We start from the raw sequence: 22,543 nt of genomic DNA on the forward strand, positions 1-22,543 counted from the left end.
GGACCGCCCCCCCCCCGGCCCGGGCAGCGGCCGTGCACCCGGGTCCGGCCGGCCGCGGGGGAGAGCGTGGGAGCCCGGCGGGCAGCGGGACTGACCTGTGCCGTCGCTGGCGGCCACCGAGAGGGCCGGGGAGGCGAGCTTGGGCCGCTTGGGGGCGGGCGGCCCGGCCTCCACCACGTTCTCGGCCATGGCTGCGGGCCGCTCCGCTCGGCTCGGCTCGGCTCTGCTGGGCTCGGTGCTGCTCTGCGCTCGCTCGCTCGCTCTCTCTCTCGCTCCGGGCTCCGGGCGGGCACACTCACGCACACTCACACAGGCTCCCACGCACGCTCACGCTCACGCTCACGCACGCTCCCCCCCTAGTGGCGGGGCCGGCGCGGCTCCCGGCCGCTCGTCGGGGCGCTGGCGGGGCTGGGGCTGGGGCTGGGGCCTGCGGAGCGCCCTGGGCCGCGGCCTCGTCGCCGTCCTCATCGCCGGCCCGGGGGCTCGTCGTCTGCGCTCGGGTCGGGGCCGGGCCGCCGCCTCACATCGTGCTGCCGCTGCCGCTGCTGCTCCGGCGGCGGCTCGGGCCGGGGCCGGGGCCGGGGCCGGGCTGGGCCGCGCCGCGGGGCCTCCTCCGCCCGCCTCCGCCTCCTCCTCGGCCTGGGCCTCGCCTCCGCCTCCTCCGGGGCCGGGCCGCGCACCCAAACAAAATGGCGGCTGTTGTTCGTCCGCGGCGCGGCGCTCGGCTGCGCGGCGCCCGCTCGCCTCGGCCCAGGCCCCGCCTCGCCTCGGCTGCGCTCGGCTCGGCTCGGCTCGGCTCGGCTCGGCCCGGCCGCTTCGGCTCGGCGGCGCTCGCTTGGACTCCGCTCGGCTCGGCTGCGCTGCGCTCTCCTCCGTCCGCTCGGCTCGGCTCCGCTCCGCTCGGCCCAGTCCTCCCTCCTCCTCCTCCTCTTCCTCCTCCCCCAGCCCTCCTCCTCCTCCTCCGCCTCCGCCTCCTCTTGCTCCTCCTGCTCCCAGGCGAGCGCCGGCGGCGGCGGCGGCGGCGGCGGCGGCGGCGGCCGCAGGAGCAGCAGCAGCGGCAGCGGCAGCGGCGTCGGCAGCCGCGGCGGCAGCGGCAGCGGCAGCAGCAGCAGCAGCAGCAGTAGCGACGGCGGGGGCCGGAAATGAGCCAAGGGGGAGGGGGGCAGGGGGGCGGGGCCGAAGGCGGACGGACGGACAGCGGCGGGGGGAGGGGACCGGAGGAGAAGGGGCGGGGCCTGCCCCCCCTCCGAAGGGCTCGCACAATGGGCGCCGAGAAGCCTGCAGGAGGCGGGGCCCTGGCCGAGCCCGGGACCGCCCCCTCCTCTCCTTCCCCACGCCCGCCCGTCGACTGCGAGCGGGGGGCTTCCGCAAACTCCCCGAGCGAGCGTCATTCTTAAAGGGGAGGAGCGGGAGGTGGGGGGGGGGAGGAATTTAAAGTCGGAGGGTAATGACGGCGCGAGAGCCGCTGGCGCTGGCCTCTGCTGAAGCAAAGGAGAAGAAGGTGCTACGCCCTGAAATGAGCCAAGCCACTGCGCAGGGGGTTGCCTCCTAGTGCGCCCCTGTCTGTCCTCAGCCCCCAGTTAGAAGACTCGGCTTCCTGACCCCTGCCGCCCCCCCCGCCCCCACCCCGAGGCCTGATTAATAAAGAAAATGATATTTAATTATTCAGAAGCGCTGGCACTCCCCGGGCCGCTCTGGCCACCACCCCCCTCCCGCCCGAACGGCAGGTGTTGCCCCCATGAAAAAAGCGAGGCTCAAACAAGTGCACCAACCTCAGAACCGAGGTGGGCACGGAGGTCCGGAGCACTTTCAAAGGGTTAGTCGTACATCTAGAGCTGACTGCCCCCCTGCCCCTCTTTTTACAGAAGAGGAAACTGAGGCACGGGCAGGGGTGCGGTTCGTGTGATTTGCCCACAGCAGGCCAAGTAGTATTGGAACCTCGATCCGCTGCAACTGGAGCAACATATCCCGCCCCCACTCCAGACCCACCACCGCCTTGCACCCCTGGTTTTTCATTTGAGGTGGATCATCAGAGGCTCTTAACCTGCGGTCCACCAAGGGCTTTGTTTCGTGTTTTGATCACACTTCAGTTGTACTCCTGTGTATTTTATCTTATGCATTGAATAACATGATTCCGAGGAGGGCTCCATAGTTTCACCTGATTGACCACGGGGACATAAACAACCTGGAGAACCCCTGGTTTTGACACCTTTCCCTTTTAGCCTGTATGGGGGGGGTGGGGGTGGAACAAGCATTTATTAGAACCTACTACGTACCAAGCACTCTAATAGTGCTTTACAAATAGGACCTTTGTAACTATGGATTGGGATCCAGACAGAGGACCTCGGTTCAAGCTGTTACTATTTGGGAGAACTTGGCAGAACATCATCCCTTTGGTACAAACGAGGGTCAGAGGACATGAAATCAAAGCCTTCCCGTGGCACTTAATACTTGTATGACCCCTGGGCATGTCCCCTCCTCTCTCTGAGCTTCAGTTTCCTCATGTGAAGGGAAAAAAAAACAAAACAAAAGTTGGACAAGATGGTTTTTGAAGGTCCTTCCAGCTTTTCTGTGATCCCTCTGCTTCATCTTCTACAAAATGGACATGGAAGAGGAGATAGTGGAGTTCCCTTCCTCCCTCTATTTTAGGTCTTTAATGGAAGTCGGGATGACCACCTGGCAGGTGTGTGTTAGAGGGAGTGTGTGATGGAGGGGATTCGATTCTGAGATCTGACCAAAGATGGCCCCTGGGGTCCCTTGGACTCCTATTCTTTGCTATGACTAGATTGAAGGGCTCTTCAAGCTCCAAAGCATAGAATCCTAGTGTCCTCCATGTGCCATCCAACAATAGAAACAGCCTGGAACTTAGATTGTGGATAAATTAAGATTCAAATTTTGTCTCTCTCCTGCTTTAGTTGTGTACTCGTGAGCAAATTGCTCTTAGCCTCAGTCTCCTCCTCTGTAAAATGGCTATAATAAAACATAAAGTACCTGTATTTGTAACCCCACTGATTAGCACATACTGAGCACAGGATAAATGCTTTTCACTCATTCCTTCATTCATACCTGCCTCACCGGGTGCTCAGGAGGTTCAAATGATATAAGGGATATAAACTGATATAAATGGACGTACATTCAGTGGGCAGAGAAAGTAGAAATGTCAGACCAAGTATTTTACAGCTGCTGGTTGGAGCCTTCTCCTCTAAGAAGAACATTCCTTTACCTCTTTTAACAATATTTCCTGGCTTTCTATAAGCCCTATCTGAAATCCCAAGTTCTGCAAAAAGCCTTCCCCAACCTCTCTCATTTCTAATGCCTTCCCTCTCAATGATTTCCTGTTTATCTTGTATGTAGCTTGTTTGTACATATTTGCTTGGTGTCTTCCCCCAACACACCCCAAGAACTTAGTACTGGGCCTGGCACGTGTTGTTTCGGTCCTATCTGTGTCTCTTTGATCCCCTTTTGGGGTTTTTTTTTGGCAGAGATGCTGGAAAGGTTTGCCATTTCTTTCTCCAGTTCATTTTATAGATAAGGAAACCGTGGCAAACAGAGTGAAGTGTCTTGCCCAGGGTCACACAGCTAGTAAGTGTCTGAGGCCCCGATTTGAACTCAGGAAGATTTGAACTTCCTGACTTCAGGCCTGGCATTCTATCCACTGTACCAGCTAGCTACCCTGGCAACTAACCTGACTGACTGGCACTTAGGAATCACTTGATAAATTCTCATTGAATGATCTATTGAGGAAGTAGAAAGGGGTTTGGCCAAGGTCACATAGCTATTGAGAAAGTGTTGGGATTAGAACCCGGGTCCTCTGAATCCAAATCCAAGGCTCTTTCTGCCACGCAAGTTTGTCTCTTTTACTGCAAGGGAAAGAAACTAATAATAACTAGCATTTATATAGCACCTGCTATATACCAGGACTATGCTGAGTGCTTTACAATTATCTCATGTGATCCTGACAACAACCTTGTGAGGTAGGTGCTATTGTTAACCCTAGTCTGTAGCTGAAGAAACTGAGGCAAGTGAAGTTTAAGTGACTTGCCCAGGGTCATTGTGGCTGAACTCACATTTAAACTCAGGTCTTCCTGACTCTAGGCCCCACTCCACACGCATACCTCGCCTTGGAAAGGAGCAGATAGAGAAGGAAGAGAAGGGAAAGCAAAGAATATGTTTCTCTGAGATGATATCAGAACTGTGATTTTTTTTTTTTAAAAAGGCCTCTTTTCTTTCCTGGGTGCTCCCAAGCTTTGCCTTCCCCTGGATTTGCCCCTCTGCTCCCCTAGAAGCTTCAGGAGGCCAGAGAAGCCCTAGTTTTCTAAACTTCAGACCATAGAATCTTAGAATTTAAGAGAAAACCATCTGGTCCAATCCCCTCATTTTACAGAGGTGGAAACTGAGGCCCAGAAAGGGACAGTGACTTGCCCCAAAGTCACCCCACTGATAAGTTTTAAAATAGTGATTCAGGGGTAGCTGGGTGGTGCAGTGGATAGAGTACTAGGCCTGGAGTCAAGAGGACCCGAGTTCAAATGTGGCCTCAGACACTTACTAGCTATGTGACCCTGGCCAAATGACTTAACCCTGATTGCCTCATTGAAAAAAAAACAACAAACAATTGAGTCTAACCACAAACTTTCCCCACTTACTAAGTTGCTTTTCTGTCCCTGCTACTGCTCTGTACAAAGCAGGAGCTTCTTTCCAATCAAACTGTAACCATCAGTGAGTTTTCTCCTTCTCCGACGTCCTATTTTCTCTCTCTTCTTCACCCCATGTCTTTGCATGCATAAGCCCTCCACGTTGAAAACTTACTCTCAATGGAGTTTTCGATTACTTTTTCTTGATGGTTTCAGCCCATTTGGACATTGCTAATCGGGTTTCTTGGCCAGCTGAATCACACATGGAGACCTGGTGCTGGCTGGGTTTCTGTGGCAGGTGGAGGAGGCCATGGGACAGAAGAAGCGTCTTTGGGGTGACCAACCACTGTTGGAAGTTATAGTTGTGTAGAATATGGCCATTGGTTGTAGCCTAATGGAAACAGGAAATGTGAATTCAAAGAATATGGCCACTTCTCTGGAATTCCTCCTCGGCACTAATCAAGACCTATGATCTTAGGATTTTATTAGAAGCCTATGTGCCAGGCACTTTGGGATAGAAACAGTAGAAATTAGTTATACTGAATTCTTCATTCTGGTAGTCAGTCAATAAGCATTTATTAAGTGCCTACTGCATGCCAGCAACTCTGCTAAGCACTAAGGATACTAATTAAGACAAAAATATGGAACCTGCCTTCAAGGAGCTCACATTCCAAGGTGGGAGACAACATGTTTATAACTAGGTATATTCATCATGTGTACATAGAAGATGAAGAGAAATGAGAAACGATTGTCTGGGGGTTTGGGAGGGGGTGGGGTGGAGGACTAGGAAGAGTCCCCTGCAGAGTGTGCAATTTGAATTGAGCTTTGAAAGATGCTAGGGAAACTAAAAGGTGGAGGTGAGAGGGCAGAGCATACCAGGCATCGGGGACGGCCAGGACAAAAGTGTGGAGGTGGAACATGAGGTAGTAAGTGAAATGGACAACAAGGCAATATGGCTGGATAGTGGAGTTTCGTGGAGTTTCGTGGAGTGGGAATAAGGTGTAAGATAGCTGCAAAGGAAAGAAGGGGTCAGGTTATAAAGAGCTTTTAACACCAAAGAGAAGACTGTATTTTGATCCTGGAGGTCAGAGGGAGTCACTGGGATATATTAAGCAGAAGAGGAGGAAGGGGAGAAGTGGAAGATATGGGGGAAGAAAACACAGTCAAACAGACCTACACTTGAGAAAAGTCATGCTGACAGCAAGGGGAAGATGGACGCAGAGGTGGGAAATCTTCGGCCTTGAGGTCATACGTGGTCCTCTAGGTCCTCAAGTGCAACCTTTTGACAAAGGTTCCCCACCCCTGGATCACAGCATCATTGAGGGAATTGAGGCTGGGAGACCTCAGAGTTAGAAGATGATTGCAGTATTTCAGGCAAGAGGTGCTGAGGGCTGGCACTAGAGTGGTCTGGATGGAGAGAAAGGGATAGATATGAAAGCTGTTATGAAGGGAGGAATGGCACAGTTTGGCAATGGAAAGGACTTGTGGGCTGAGTGAAAGTGAAGTCGAGAACAACTTCTAGATTGTGAGCCTGGGTGACTGGGAGAATGGAGGTGCCCTTAACAACAGGGAAGTTTGGAAAGGTTTGAGGGAAAGAGAATGAGCTTGGCTTTGGACATGTTGAGTTTGAGATATCTATGAGATGTTAAAGCTGTCCAAAAGGCAGTTGCATATGCTGAACCTATGGGACTTGAGAAATAGATGATAGGTAGATGATAGAATTTAGACAGTAGATGATAGATTTAGACAGAGAAAGCGGTGGACAGACAGACAGATGGACAGATGGATGGGTGGGTGGGTGGGTATACCGACAGATGGATAGATAGGTAGATAGGAAGATAGCTAGATCAAGGGATAGAGTGGGCATTAATTAAGTGCTTACTATGTTCTAGGTACAGTGTACAGCACTAGGGATATAAAACCCAGGAAACAAGAAAATTCCTACTCTTGAAGATTTTACCTTCTAATAAAGGAAGACAAATCACAAAGGAGAGCTGGAAAGGTGAGGGGGAGGGAAAGAGAATGCCAGCCTGAGACTCAGGCGGTCAGTGGGGCAGGATGGGGCACTCTGGAGGTAGGCTGGAAGCTGGAGTTGAGCAGCGTGGCCGGGCTTTCTCAAGACGTGGTGATTCCAGGTTGGGACTCACCAGTCACTGAGTCTGGCCTTAAAGATGTTGTACCCTGCAACGTGTGATCATCCCAACTGATGCTCCATCTGAGACTTTGTTCTGGACTTGATGTCTCTATGGACCGTGACCTCTCCATGTTTTGGGTACTTTTGTCCACCGATATCACAGTAGAGATGACAATAAGCCAGATACTCAATGGAAGACTGAACAAAGGTTAGAAATAAACACTTCTCAAAGGAAGAATTGAAAACTATATGAAAGTTTGCTCCAAATCACTGATAAAAAGAGGAATATGCATGAGAGGAACTGTGAAGTATCACCTCACATCCATCAAACTGGCAAAGATAAAAGTTGGAAATAGTTAATGTGGAAAGATAGCCACACCAATACTCTGTTGGTCAAGCTGAGAATTAGTCTAACCATTCTAGAAAGAGATTTGTTATTATACTAATGAAGTAAGTAAAATATTCATACCCTCTGACTCAGAGATTCTATTGTTAGGCATATACATTAAGGAGTTAATGAATTTTTTAAAAGATATCATTTACACTAAAATATTCCTAGAAATACTTTTTTTTGGTAGCAAAGAACTGGAAACAAATAGATGTTCGTTGATTGGGGGATGGCTAAAATAAATTGAAATATGTGAACATAGGAGTACATAGGGCTCAGGGCAGGTGTGCCCAGGTGAACCAGCATAGACCAGCCCATTGCCTATGAAAGCCTATGCACACAAACACAATGAAATTTTGCTGTGTCATAAGAAAGGATGAATATGAAGAATTCAGAAAAGCATGAAAAGATTGACATGAACTAATATAGAATGAAGTAAACAGAATCGGGAAAGCAATGTGCACAATGACTGTAACATTGTAAACCAAAAGAACAAAAACTGAAACATAACATCGAATTATTATAATGACCAATCTCGACTTGGTGGAAGAGTTGACAAAATGTAGAGAGAGAGGATTATGGATGTGGAATATGAAATGTACTGTCAGGTACGGTCGATATGTTGGTTGGTTTTGCTAAACTGGCTTTTGCCTTAGTGGGAAGGGCTACGTTAGGAAATAAAGGTGATGTACAAACCAAAGGATATAAATAAAAATATAAAACACAAAAATTAAAATAAGAGATGAGATAAACGCTATTTGAGAGTCACAGAGGGCAATTGACCAGGCCATCAACAAGCACTTATTAAGCACTTGCCACGTGGCAGGAACTGTGCTAGACAATAGACATTTTTTTAAAAAGTGGCAGAAGGAGTGCCTGCCCTCAAGGAGCTTACACTCAGATGAGATAGGGAGGAGAGGAGCTACATGGAGAGACCACCCTTAGATCCCTGGGGTGGAGAATGAAGGGACTCTTGAATATTTGCTCCATTTCTATTCATCGATGGAGAACAAGTACTCCATGTTTCACCCTTGTGTGAGGTGTGGAGTTGACGAGAGCTAGAGAAAAGAGAGAACCTGGTGTTATGACTTCCAGCTTTGAGAGAAAGAAACATGGTATGGACCTCTCTTCAGGTCCCTGAAGGGAAAAGAAGACTCTGAAAAGAAACCAATATGTAGAGAAGCCTCTGTATTACCTGGTATACATTTTCCTATGCATATTTTTTCTGATTTCTGTTTTGTGATTGACTTAGGTAAATGGGTTTACTCACTATGTGCTGTGTGTTCATTGTGAACTGGCATTTTCTGGAAAGAGTTAAGCCTTAAATATTCAGCTTGGGGCATTCTTAAGGGATAGCGATCAGGAGCTCAACTTGAACCGAAACAATATTTCATGTAGACTAATACTTAAAAGAGCAGATAGATATTATTCTAGCCCAGGACTCTGAGGAGAGCAGAGCACGTAGCCTCTGGCCCCAAGCTCCCGCTGTCCCTCCTGGCAGAGATCAAAATGTCCCTTGGAGAAGGGTGAGCCACATCTGAACAGTCTCACCCCCTCCCCCAGCCACAGCTGACAATTACAGGCTTGGATCTAGTCAGTGTCTGTGTAGGTTTCTCTGTAGATTGCAGAACCAGAGTTGCATGCATGTGTCTTTTACTTCTGTAAGTTTTCTATGGTTCCGACAAGTAGTCCCCACTATACTACACTTTAAAAGATGGAGGGATATAAAGTAATCTCCACAGGTTACACTGTAGCTTTTGTCAAACAGTGGTTTCGTGCCTGTGTAGATTCACTAGTATCATTGGTTCCAGTATTGGCTTTTCCCAAGCTTGGGACTCTGTTAAACAAGTATTTGTTTTCCATATCTACTGCCAGCCAAAATTTCAGACCAAACTTATCTGCCACGTTTGACATTTGTTAAAGAAGTGTAGAGCATGCCTTGCAAGGCAATAATTGCTCGTTGACCATCGTATATACACAAAAAAATTAATGCCTTCTGACCATTTTCTTTTTTTATAATTAATTAATTAATTAATTTTTAGTTTTCAAAATTCACTTCCGTTAGATTTTGAATTTTAAATTTTCTCCCCATCCTACTTCTTCCTCCCCACAAGTCAGCGAACAATTTGAAATAGGCTCTACACATACATTCATGTTAGGCATATTTTCCCATTAGCCATGATGTGAAGAACAATTAGAACAAATGGGAGGAACCAGTAGAATGAAGCAATAAAACAAAACAGCAAAGGAAAAAGAGAGCAAATAGTCTGCTCCCATCTGCATTCAGACTCCACAGTTCTTTCTCTGGGTGTGGAATATGGCCACTGTTAATGAAAGATTATTACAGTGAGGATGCTAGATAACTTGTCCTGAAATAGACTTGGCTTTCAGTTTTCCGGTGAAAGCAAAGGTATTTCATTATCTATAGGAACTGATTACACAACACAGTTTTATTGAACTATTTCTTTTCCTTTTTATGTCTAAGTTGCTTCTACCAATAATGCCATGAGCAGTAATGAGAGTAATGAATTTTTCTAATTCATCTCGTGTAATACATCAATTATCATCGCCTGTTATTTGTTAGCCCCTAACATTTGGTCATTCCTGAATGTTTGTAAGCAATGGCTCATTAAATAAAATTCCAAAAGAAGAAATGGGACTTTCCTCAATGCCATGGGTTGCAGAATATGCAGTCGGGCTAGCTCGAAGTGTAATCATATTCAGCTGTTGCAAACCTCGTCACACTACGTGAGAAACAGTAGCCCAATGCCAAGAGGCCAAGAGGAATCCTCTTTATCCTTTAGGCATTGTGGTTGTTTATCTCTTTTGTCATGAACCTGGGTCCAGAAAGAATCATGTTGCTCATTACTTTATTGTCAGCTGTAGAAGAAACTTCCCTGATGAACTCATTGTCACTAGAGTCAGGTGAGGAATATTTTTCTCTGTCTCATACATTGCAATTATAGCATTTACATTACCAAATTCACTATATAAAAGTTCAACATCAAATGAATTGGGTGGGATATTTCTTGTTTGTTTTAAAACCTGCTCATCAGAGAGCCTCTTTGACATTTTATCGGGAAGGAAGTAAAGACATATTATCATGACAACCTATAAACTCTAAAAATCTGATAAAACCAGAAAAATAAAAAAAATTAGTAAAAGAGTAGAAACAACATGCAGAGATAAAATTTTATTTTATTTCACTTCACTCTATAAATACATTACTCACAGCATTTTATAAACATTTGACGAATTCTACTGATGCTTCAAAGGGAAAAGACCAATATTGGCAAAGATATGAATCAATAGAAATAAATGTAGGAGTATTTCCTCTTATTTACAGCAAAAGTACATGTTTTAGCATATACATTATCTGACGTATCTGGTCCTTATAGGCAGAACTCCATGTTTTATTTCTTTTGCTACCTGAAGTATTTAGAATGCTAAGAAATATTGATAACAAAAAATAGAGAAATTCATCAAGTATGAAGTAGAAATACTCAAGCCTTTTCAAGTTTGAAGTGTTGGAAACAATTTCTGTATCAATTGACATTCCTCCTTCCAGTGCATGTGTGATGTGCCAGTCGTGATAAGTGCTGGAGACATAAAGAAAGGCTAGAACATTGTCCCTGAGCTCAAGGAGCTCATGTTCTAATGGGGGACACACTATGTCAAAGACTATCAGTATGTGTATATGTGTATACATATACATATATATAAATACAAACCATACATGCATATATATACATACATGTACTATCTACAATACAGACATATGTATATGTGTGTATATGTATATAATGTATTATATATGTGCATGTATATATTTGTGTATATATGTATAGACACAAGTTTGTATATACAGTGTATATTGTAGTATATAATATGTCTATGCATGTATGCGTGTATACATATGTAATGGTATATACAGTACACATATATTATTTATATGTGTGTATATATGAATGTATAGATGGTATATGTATGTATATATTATATATGTACATGTGTGGATACATGCATTTATAGATGGTATATGCATATATACACATATGCATATATAGACAGTATATGCATATATACACAAACATATGCATATGTAGATAGTATATGCATAAATACATGTACATATACACTATGTGGCTATATACATATATATACATATATACATTATACACACATATTACACATACATATACACATACATCATGTATATACACATACACACATATACTGTACACATATATATGCACTACACACACACATATATATACATACACTATATATATATATACGTATGCCCATATACATACACACATATAAATATATATAGTTCACATATACCAAAGTCTTAGTTTTAATATATTAAAGCTGTATTAAGATTTTTGGTAAACCATATACGTATCTTTGTGTGTGTATGTGTGCATATGTGGATAAACCCAGGAGCCACATACAAATATGGTATGGTGTGGGTGTGGCCATCTATCCATCTCTATGCATACACATACACGGTGTCTTTGTTAAAAGGGGGTAATAATTCTGGTCTTGACAACCTCATGGGGAAGAGTGCATGAGGAAAGTGCAATAGAAATGACTTATGATTATCGTTATGATTACATTGGCGGAGGGTTCATTACTAAAGAAACTTGAAACCGTTAATGGATTCTAAGCCAACTCTATACATCAGGAGTTCTTAACCTGGGGGCTCTGAACTTTAAAATAAAACTTTTATATCTGTATTTCAGTATATTTCATTTCCCTTGTAGTCCTTTGTATGTTATTTCATGCATTTAGGAACGTGGTTCTGGGGGCTGGACAGTCCATGGGCTATACCATACTGGCTGCCATGACACACCAAATAAGCTAAGAATCCTTCTTTTAGAGGAGCCATCGCTGGAAAGCAGGCAGGGAACTAGCACTAGCTCTGCCAACAATCTGACGAATAAAATAACAAATACCCATGATTAGAAATATTGTCTTTTGTGGAAATGAAGGTCCTGAACCTACCAAAATATTCCTGACAGCCCTTCTAGTGGTAGCTCAAAACTGGAAACAAAGTGAGCAGGAATCCATCAGCTGACAAATGGCAGGACAAGCTGTGGTATAGAAATGTAATCGATTTTTTTCCCCCGAAAGATCAGGAGGGAGCAGTGGCAGTATGAATATTGAAATTAGGCTGGCTCTTTGAAACTTGAGCTCTGGTCTGGGTTTTGGCAGCTACATACCTAAAAAATGGAATTCCCAAAAAATTGTTGTTAAAATGCAGTAAACATTCTTTCCACCTCTGTTGTAAGGAAGGGCTCCTGTGCCATCCACGTTCACTTCTTCCCCTCTCTCTCTCTCTCTCTCTCTCTAGGTGCCTACTTCTGACTCCCTGGACTTCTTTCGCCATTATACCCCCACATGTGGATACACCTCTCCCTTCATCTTCCTTTTATGCATTGTCTTCCCCCATTAGAATGTAAGCTCCTAGAGGACAGAGCCTATATTTCTTTTTGCTTGTAATTGTATCCCTAGACCTTAACACAGTGCCTGGTACATAGTAGATGCTTCAAAAATTCTTGTTGACTTGGCCTAGAGTAGAAATCTCGGCCTTCCTCCTGTTCTTAGTGTTTGACTCGCCTCCAAATGTTTTTCTTCTCTATGCGCTAACCCCCATTCTGTTACAAATGCCATAAAGTTTCATCCTATTTACTTCTAACCCTGTCCCCTCTACTTCCCACCCAGCCCACCTTTGTGTGCTGCTGGTCCCCTGGAGAGTTGGTCAGTTGTACCTGACCTTCATGACCCCATGGGCCACAGCACATGCCCTAATCCTTCCATCCTCCACTATCTCTTCAAGACAGCCCAACCTCACGTTTGTTGTTTTCATGCTGGAGAACAGGGAATCAACTAAAGCTGGTGTCAGTTGGCCCTAGGGCCCCCGACCTTTCCCCAAACCAAACCTGAGCACCTTGGCAACCTGGACCCCCAGAGGAAGGAGATGTAATGGAGAATACTTCGTGAAGGTTAAAGAAGGGAGAAACAAGTGGTTATGCACTACAGACCACTTGGATGGAACAGGGGCAGCTGAGTGGTGCAGTGGAGAGTGCATTTGCCACTGTAGTCCTCAAGTCTTGAGTTCAAATCCTGACTCAGGCACTTCCTGGCTCTGTGCTCATGGGCAAGTCACATAACCTCCATCTGCTTTGGTTTCCTCATTTGTAAAATGGGGATAATAACAGCACCTTCCTCCCAGGGTTGTGGTGAGGATCAAAGAAGATGATATTTGCAAACCTTAAAGCGTCAGATAAATGCTAGCTGTTATTAATAAGGAAACAGATGAGAAACAGATCACAAAGCCTGGCAGAAAAGCAGAATATAGTAAGGATATTTATTTCAGTTATCCAGATAGCTCCGGGAACTCTCTCCGCCAAAAGCAGAGCAGCAAATAACTTTGTGACTTGACTTAGCAATAATTTCATCCTTCAAAGGGTGGAGGAAACCACAAGGGGAAATTCTATTTGGGTTTGATTCTCATTAGGAGAGAGGAACTGGTTGCTGGGATGGTGGTTATAGGGAAATGACCTCTCTTTCCTAGAGTTTGTGATAAAGGAGAGGAAATCTGGGCAGAGCCTGAAATGTACCCCACATTTTAGAATAGCAGATTTCAAGGAGTTCAGAGGAGAGATAGGTAGGATCCCGTGATTAAGATGTTTCAGGGGAAGTCAGCCCAGGAGGGAACTGAAGGGCTCAAGAGTGAAATCCTGAAGACACCAAGGGAAACAATTCCCATAAAGGAGGAAAAATGGGGATTTGTTTGAAGAGGCTTAGAGGTGAGGGGAAAAAGGAGAAGTGGACACAAGATGAAAATAAGACAGGTAACAGAAAATGAGACAGCTAAGTGGCTCAGTGGCCTGCAGTCAGGAAGATTCTTCTTCCTGAGTTTGAATCTGGCTTCAGATACTTCTTAGCTGTGTGACCTTGGGTAAGTCACTTAACCCTATTTGCCTCAGTTTCCTCATCTGTAAAATGAGATGGGGAAGAAAACCCCAAATGGGCTCACAAAGAGTGGAACATCACTGAAATGACCAAACAACAACAGATAACAGATATAGGCCTGGGCCTGCCTGAAGAAGGTATCAGGAATGCTAAAACTCAGGATGACCTGAGGCTGGCTAGGAAAGCTATGAAGGAGGGTTTCTTAGTTATATTGGGAGAGGAAAAAAAAAACCAGGAATATGAGAAAAGGGAGAGAGAACTTTTGCTTGGGATGGATGCAATGATGATAACCAGCAACAGAGACAAGAAAGAACCACTTAATTCTCATTTTGTGGCTGTTTTTCCTGCAGAGGAGAATGACCTTTGCCCTGGGAATGACAGAACAAAAATGACTAATAGGGAGCTTATTCCCGAGATTTGTAAGTAGGCTGTAAGAGAGGACCCAGCTGCCCTAGAAAAATTCCAGTCACTTGGTCTGGATGATGGTTCTGACTTGGTCTTGAAGGAGCTGGCAGATGGGACTGTGGAGCTGCTATCTATCAGCAATATTGGAAAGATCCTGAAAGTGAGAGAGGAACCACAAGATTGGAGAAGGGTATATGTTCTCCCCAAGCTCCAGAAAGGGAAGAGAATGAGGCTCGTAGACTATACACCAGTGAGCTTGGCTTCAATTGCTGGGAAAATTCTAGGACAGATCATAAAAGGGATGGTTGAGAATATCAAGGGAACTAATGAAAAGAAATGCTAGGGAAGGTGGCCTAGATGTTCCAGATCTTAAATTGTATTATAAAGCAGCAATCATCAAAACTACTTGGCACTGGCTAAGAAACAGAATGGTGGATCAGTGGAATAAGTTAGGTATGCAGGACATAGTAGTCAATGACTATAGTGATCTACTATTTGATGAACCCAAAGAACCCAGCTTCTGGGATAAGAACTCACTATTTAACAAAAACTGCTGGGAAAACTGGAAGAGAGTATGGCAGAAACTAGGCATAGACCAAAATCTTACACCATATACCAAAATAAAGTCAAAATGAGTTCACTATTTAGATATAAAGGCTGATACTACAAGCAAACTGGGAGAGCAAGGAATAGTTTACCTGTCAGACTTATGATGACCAAACAAGAGACAGAGACCATTATGAAATGCAAAATGGATAATTTTGATTGCATTAAATCGAAGAGATTTTGCACAAAGCCAATGCAACCAAGATTAGGAGGGAAGCAAAAAACTGGGAAAGAATTTTTACAACTAGTGTCTCTGATAAGGGCCTCATTTCTAAAATATATAGAGAACTAAGTCAAATTTATAAGAATACAAGTCATTCCCCAATTGATAAAGGGTCAAAGGATATGAATAGGCAATTTTCAGATGAAGAAATTAAAGCTATCTATAGTCATATGAAAAAATGCTCTAAATCACTATTGATTAGAGAAATGCAAATCAAAACATCTCTGAGGTACCACATCACACCTATCAGATTGGCCAACATGACAAAACAGGAAAATGATAAATGTTGGAGATGTGGGAAAATTGGAACACTAATGCATTGTTGGTGGAGTGGTGAAATGATGCAACCATTCTGGTAAGCAATTTGGAACAATGCCCAAAGGGCTATAAAAATGTGCATACCCTTTGACACAGAAATAGTACTTCTAGAGCTGTATCCAAAGAGATCATAAAAATGGGAAAAGGACCCACATGTACAAAAATATTTATTGCAGCTCTTTTTGTGGTGGCAAATAATTGGAAATTGAGAGGATGCCCATCAATTGAGGAATGGCTGAACAAGTTGTGGTATATAAATGTAATGGAATACTATTGTTCCTTAAGAAATGATGAACAATTACAACATCACTAATGTGAAAATATGTTTAATAGGAATGTATATGTATAGCTTATATCAGATTGTGTGCCGTCTTGGGGGGAGTGGTAGGGAGGAAGGGGGAGAAAACTTTTAAACTCAAAAGCATATGGAAGTGATTGTTGATAAATCAAAATAAATTAATAAAAAAAAGAAGTAAAAAAAAATTTTAAATATTGAAAAAAAAATGATGAACAATCAGACTTCAGAAAAACCTGAAAAGACTTGTATGGACTGATGCTGAGTGAAGTGAGCAGAATCAGGAGAACCTCGTACGCAGTAACAGCCACGTTGTGTGATGACTAATATTGATAGACTTAGCCCTTCTCAGCAATGCAAGGTTCTAAGACATCTCCAAAGGCCTCATGATGGAAAATGCTATCCACATCCAGAGAAAGAACTATGGAGTTTGAATGCAGATTGAAGCATACTGTTTGCTCTTTTTTTTCTTCTGTTTTGTTTTGTTCTGTTTCCTCTTTCTTGTGGTTCTTCCTACTGGTTCTAATTCTTCCTTACAACATGACAAATGTGAAAATATGTTTAATAGGAATGTATATGTAGAGCCTATATCAGATTGCACACTGTCTTGGAGGGGAGAAAAATTTAAAACTCAAAAGCTTATGGAAGTGATTGTTGAAAACTAAAAATACATTAATTAATAAAAAAAAAGGGATGGTTGGTGAATAGCTAGAAAGGGAAGCAGTGATGGTTAAGTGCCAGGCAGTCTTCCTCAAGACCAGGTCTTGCCAAACTAACCTCATTTCCTTCAATTATCACCTCACCATTAGTGGTTCCCAAACTTTTCTATCCCTACCCAATCTCTTCCTTGGATTCTAATAAACAATAGAGTCTTAATTACCTCCAGGATCAGTCAGTCAGTCAACAGACATTTAATCAGATGTCTATGCGCTAAGCACTGGGGATACAAAGAAAAGCAAAAGACAGCCCCTGCTCTCAAAAAGCTCAGTCTAACGATGGAGACAACACGAAAACACCTCTTTACAAACAAGCTATAGACGGGATATATTGGGACTAATTGACAGAGTGGAAGTGAAAGTGGCATTAAGAGAGCCTGAGAAAAGTATCCTGATAGAAGGTGGAATTTTAATTGGGACTTGAAGGAAGCCAGGGAATCCAGGAAGTGGAGATGAGGCAGGAGGGAATTCCAAGCACAGGGGAAAAGCCAGTGAAAATGCCTGGGAGTGCAGTGTCTTCTGGGAGGGACAACAGCAGAATACTGGGGTGAGGAAGGTGTAAGAAGACTGGAAAGGTGGAGGGGGTCAGGTTATGAAGGGCTTCAAATGCCAAAGAGAGAGTTTTATATTTGATCCTGGAGGTGATAGGGAGCCACTAGATTTTACTGCAGAGGAGAGTGACCTGGTCAGATCTGTGTTTTAGGAACATCACTTTCACAGCTGAGAGGAGAATGGCCTGGAGTGGGGAGAGACTTGTGGCAGGGAGTCCTAGCAGCAGGCTATTGGAATAGTCTGCAAGTGAGGTAATGAGGCTCTGGACCAGGGTGGTAGCAGTGTCCAAGGAGATAAGGGGGTGTATGAGAGACATGCTGTAAATGTAAAATTGACAGGATTTGGCAATGGATTGGACACTGGTGTAGGGGTGAGGAGTCAAGGATGATTCCTAGGTTATGAGTCTGAGTGACTGAGAGGAAGGTGGTACTCTCTCCAGTAATGGGGAAGTTAGGAGGTTGAGGAGGTTTTTAGAGGGAAAGAGAACAGAGTTCAGGTTTGGACATGTTGAATTTAAGATGTCTGTGGGACATCCTGTTAGACATAACCAATAGCTAGTTGGAAATGTAAGACTGGTTAGAACTAGATAAGTAAATCTGAGATTCATCAGCAAACAGATGATAACTGCATCCATGGAAACTGCTGAGATCCCCAGGTAAAATAGTATAGAGGGAGAAGAGAAGAAAGGTCGGGGCAGAGCTCTGGGGAAAACCCAGGTTGGCCGGCATAATCTGAACAAAAATTCATCAAAGGAGGCTGAGAAGGGGCAGTCAGATAGGGAGGGGGAGAACCAGGATAGAATAGTGTCACCAAAACCGAGAAAGAAGAGGATGTCCAGGGGAAGAGGGTGATCGGTGATGTTACCGGCTGACGGAAGGTCGAGAAGGATGAGAAAAAGCTATTGGCTTCAGTAATTAACAAATTGCTAGTAACTTTGGATAGAGCACTTTCAGGTGGACGATGGAGTTGGAAGACAGACTAGAGAATTAGGAAGGAAGTGGTGGCATCTACTGTAGATTGGCACAAAATGGAGGAGAGATAGGAGTGGTAGGCAGGAGAGATGGTGGGTGGAAGGGAAGGGAATAAGCATTAAGCACCTACCAGCTGGCAGACACTGGGCTAAGCACTTTTTACAAATATCTTCACTGATCTGCACAACAACCTTGGGAAGTAGGTGCTTTATTTTACATATGAGGAAACTGAAGCAAGTGACTTGCCCAGGGTCACACAGCTAGTAAGTGTCTGAGGCTGGATTTGAACTCTCAAAGATGGGTCTTCCTGACTCCAGGTCTTGTGCTCTATCTACTGGGGAGCCACCGAGTGGCTCCAGACTAGTGCATAGTAAGTGTTTAATGATGCCCATTGGTTGACTGACAATTTTTGTATCCTTGGCACCTACCACAGTACCTGGAACATAGATGGTATTTAATAAATGCTTGGTGATGTATTCACATATTCCAACCTTCCAGACACGTGAAGATACCTCAAATGAAAAAATATTTGTAAAGCGCTTAACACAGTACCTGGTACATAGGAGGTGTCTTGATAAATATTTATTCCCTTCCCTTCCCTTGAACTTATCTGTATCAGTTTTTTCAACTAAAGCATGGACTCAAGGGCCTTCATCATCCTTGGCTGCCCTTCCCTGGATACTGGCCTGATTATCAATGACCTTACTAAGGTATGGGGCCTGAATCTGCACGTAACACTCCAGATGGAGTCAGACAAGGACAGACCAGAAGGGGATGATTTCCTCCTTATTCTAACCCATGCCTCTCCTAATGGAATCACTGTCAGCCTTGTTTCGGCTACTATAGGGAATAGAACTTTCTTGATGGTTGAAAGGTTCTTACATAAGAATAGTTTTGTTTCATTTTGTTGGGTTTTGTTTCATTTTGGTTCTGGTTGGATTAAATAAAACCCTTCAACTATTTCATACCTTGTTATCCTGAGTGCTATCAGGAGAAGCTATCAGATGCTGAAATTCACAAGGAGGGGCATGAACCAAATAATTTTTTTGTGGGAAATAGGAGCCAAATAGTTTTTGTGAGAGACATGAATCAGATACTGAGATTCCTTGGGTTTCTCCAGAAAGGAGCACAAGCAGAGAGAATTTTGCGGGCCACCTTATTCCCTCCACCACTACCCCCACCAAAATTATGCCTGAATTTGTCATTTCAGGGACCAAGGTCCACCTGACACACAGGTTACAAATGTGAAGCACTTTATAAACCATAAAACACCATACAAATAGGGGCCATTCATTCATTCCACAAATACTCACTGAGGCATTGGGGGTCATCTCCAGTCATCCTGATCTATATCTGGCCACTGGACCCAGATGGCTCCAGAGGAAAAGGTGAGGTTGGTGACTTTGCACAGCCATCCCTCACTTTAATCCAATTCACCTGCAAGTCATGGCATCACTTTCCTGATGTCACGGTCCTCTTTGAGAAGGAAGGACCAAAACAATAACTGAAGCATGAATTTCCCACTCCTAGGGTTTCTTTGTCTGATCCACATATAGCAGCTCAGTAAATTACTTCTGGGTTCTTGAAATCATTTGTTAGGCCTGTCTGTCTGTACACCTTAAGTGAGTTTTTAATCAGCAAATTTTTTTTTATATCTCGAACAATGTTCAACAACAAGGATGATTCGGAGTGATGACCATTCTCTTCCTGGTGTTATTTCCCAAGCATCATTTCCCCTCATACGAAGCCAGTCTAATATGAAAGTAAGGGCTTGTCTGTCTGGTTCAATTCAACTGAACCTTCTACGTACAAGGCTCTGAAATAGCAAAGAGATTGACAGAAGCCTGCTCTTAGGGAACTTATCATCTAATAACTGGGACTGGGGGATAGGATGCTAGGCATTCAGGTACTAAGATATTCAGGTACAAATCAATCTCTGCCTTCATGGCAATTCCATTCTATAGGAGGGGGAAGGGTATCACATACAAACAGATTAGTCTGCATGTGATCATTTGAGGAAGAAGAGGAGGAAGAGGGAGAAAACACTAATAAACTGAGGGGCTCAGCCAAGGCTTCCTGTAGGAGGGGTCACCTGAGCTGAGCCTCGAATGAAGCTAGGAAGTCCAAGAGGCAAAGGTGAGGATGGAATCCATTCCAGGTATAGGGGATAGTCTGGACAAAGACACCAAGGCAGAGAGGAACACAGAGTGTGTATGTGCAAGTAGGAGCAAGAACCCTGGAAAGGTGGGCTGGAGACAGATTATGCAGGGCTTTAAAAGCCAAGTTACAGAGTTTGTATTCCATCCCGGAGACCTTAAGGAGGCCCTCAAAAGTTCCTGAGCAGGGAAGTGATGAGGTTGGACATGCACGAGGGAGATGATTTGGGCAGTTGTGTGGAGGATTGCTTGGAGATGGGAGAAACAAGCAAATGGAGTCCTGCTAGAAGGTTATTGCAGTAGCCAGGCAAGAGGCGATGAAGACTTGAACAGGATGGTGGTCTGGGCAGCTAAGAGTATCAGTTTTAGAGCACGGGCTGATATCTTTATTAAGGGAGAGAATTTCTTCTCCGGGAGTGAGTTCTTTACATTAATGGAAGCACAAGTCTGTTGTTTTTTGTTTTTGTTTTTTTTAAGGTAATTGTTTGACTGTGGAGAGGAGAGAGAGGGTAACCCTGCCCATAGAGCTAGGAAGTGTTGGTGACAAGCAAGCTTCAAACCCAACTATCTCCTGAGTCCAAGTTAGCTACCTCTACTTAGCCAAATATATGCCGCATACACCCAGAGGAATGGAAGCTCCTCGAGGGGACTTGAAGCTGTTTGTTTCAACCTTTGTATCAGTGGGACCTTATTACACACACGGGGCCTGGCACCTAATAGGGCTCAAAAAATGTTTCAGAAATCTCTTCTAAACAACATAATGGAGAGTCAGCGTAACACAGGAAGAATTCCAGGCAAAGGCAGGGAGAAATCTGAGCAGCGGGAGATCAGTCAAAGGCATCTGGAGAACAATGCAGCTGCGGTGTCCGATGGGAATATGGAAAATGGGGGAGTGAGGCAGCCCACCTCGGAATGCAGCAATTAGACACAGGGTGGCTCCAGCTGAGGGGACCCCACCAGCCTCCTGGTTTCCTGGAGCATTTTGTCTCGCTTTCTCCTCCCCCACCCAATCATATTCTTCCTTGTGCCATCCTTCTCTCTCCCTCTCCTCTTCACTCCTATCTCTCTATTTCTAGTTAGTTAATCAAAAAAGAGATATCTTGGACATCCTCAGGATGATATAAACTCATTGAGGGCAGTGTTTCCTTTTTTCATCTTTGCCCTCCCCCTTCCCCCTCCCCACCCAGGACCAGCACCGAGGTGCTCTAAATTACATGTATATTGAACAAGATCAATAAGGTGGCCTGGGAAGGCTGGACTGGAGGAGAGGGTGGCTGGAGGCAGGAGGAACAGGACTTGGAGCCAGGAAGAAACTCGGGAATCATCTAATTCAACTCGAGCTTTTTTTACAGATAGAAAAACTGAGGCTGGGGTGGGAGGAGTGAATTGCCCAAGCTAGGAGCAGAAAGAGGCTTCAAGCCAGACTCCTCAGTCCCCACTTACCGTGTTCTTGCTTGCACCACAGACATACTAGTCTCCTCATTGTTGGGGGTTGTTGCTGCGATAGGTTAGACTGACCCTTTCCGCAGCCTCTCTCTTCTTCTGAAATCATGAATCAAAACCAAATCAGCTCTGCCATTGTTAATGAATAGGGTGTGTCTAGCTACTCCCAGGGTCTTGCTCACTAACCCCTCTAACTTTCTTGATCAAATTGTGCCACCCTGGCAACCCCGCCCCTGACTTTATTGTTTCCTCCTAAGCATGGAGTTCAAGGACTATCTTTGCTTCAGTATTTGTACCCCCCAAGTCCCCATTTTAGCAGTTAATAAATGCTTAATAAATGCTGTTTCATTCATTCATTAAATAAGTAATGAATATCTAAACTTTGGAAGTGATAAGTGGGAATGGAGAGAAGAGAAAGGATACATGGAACATGAGAGAGATTGATCATCATTGTGCAAAAGCAGTTTGTTCCTGTTCCCAAGATATCTGTCTGTCTGAAGTTCTGATCATGGTTGGTTCCAGATGGCTGAGGTTAAAACTTACTTCCTTCTTTTCTGTTAAAAAATGGTCAACCAGAAGAATGGAAAGTTACAAGGGCTGTCATTTGCAATCAATATGTTGGACAAGACTAGGTTTCCAGAGAAGTGAGTAACGGGTTCTCCAGCTCCCACATAAGCCCCAAAGGTAACATATATATATTGGGTAGAAGATAAATGCTATA

At 44.5% G+C, this 22,543-nt stretch overlaps 1 protein-coding gene across 3 annotated transcripts in view; it reads right to left on the bottom strand.

Annotated features, from left to right (window-relative positions):
• EP300 (E1A binding protein p300) overlaps positions 1-212 on the bottom strand; it is a 90,351-nt gene extending 90,139 nt beyond the window's left edge. For all 3 annotated transcript variants that reach the window (XM_027874356.1, XM_027874348.1, XM_027874339.1), the window contains exon 1: positions 96-212. In XM_027874356.1, coding sequence (XP_027730157.1) covers positions 96-189 — 94 coding nt within the window. In that variant the 5' untranslated portion in view covers positions 190-212. The remainder of the gene's footprint in view (positions 1-95) is intronic.
• Positions 213-22,543: the final 22,331 nt, after the last annotated feature.

The sequence above is a fragment of the Vombatus ursinus genome, unplaced genomic scaffold (genome assembly GCF_900497805.2).
Source record: "Vombatus ursinus unplaced genomic scaffold, bare-nosed wombat genome assembly UNPS02003292.1, whole genome shotgun sequence".
NCBI classification, from domain to species: domain Eukaryota; kingdom Metazoa; phylum Chordata; class Mammalia; order Diprotodontia; family Vombatidae; genus Vombatus; species Vombatus ursinus.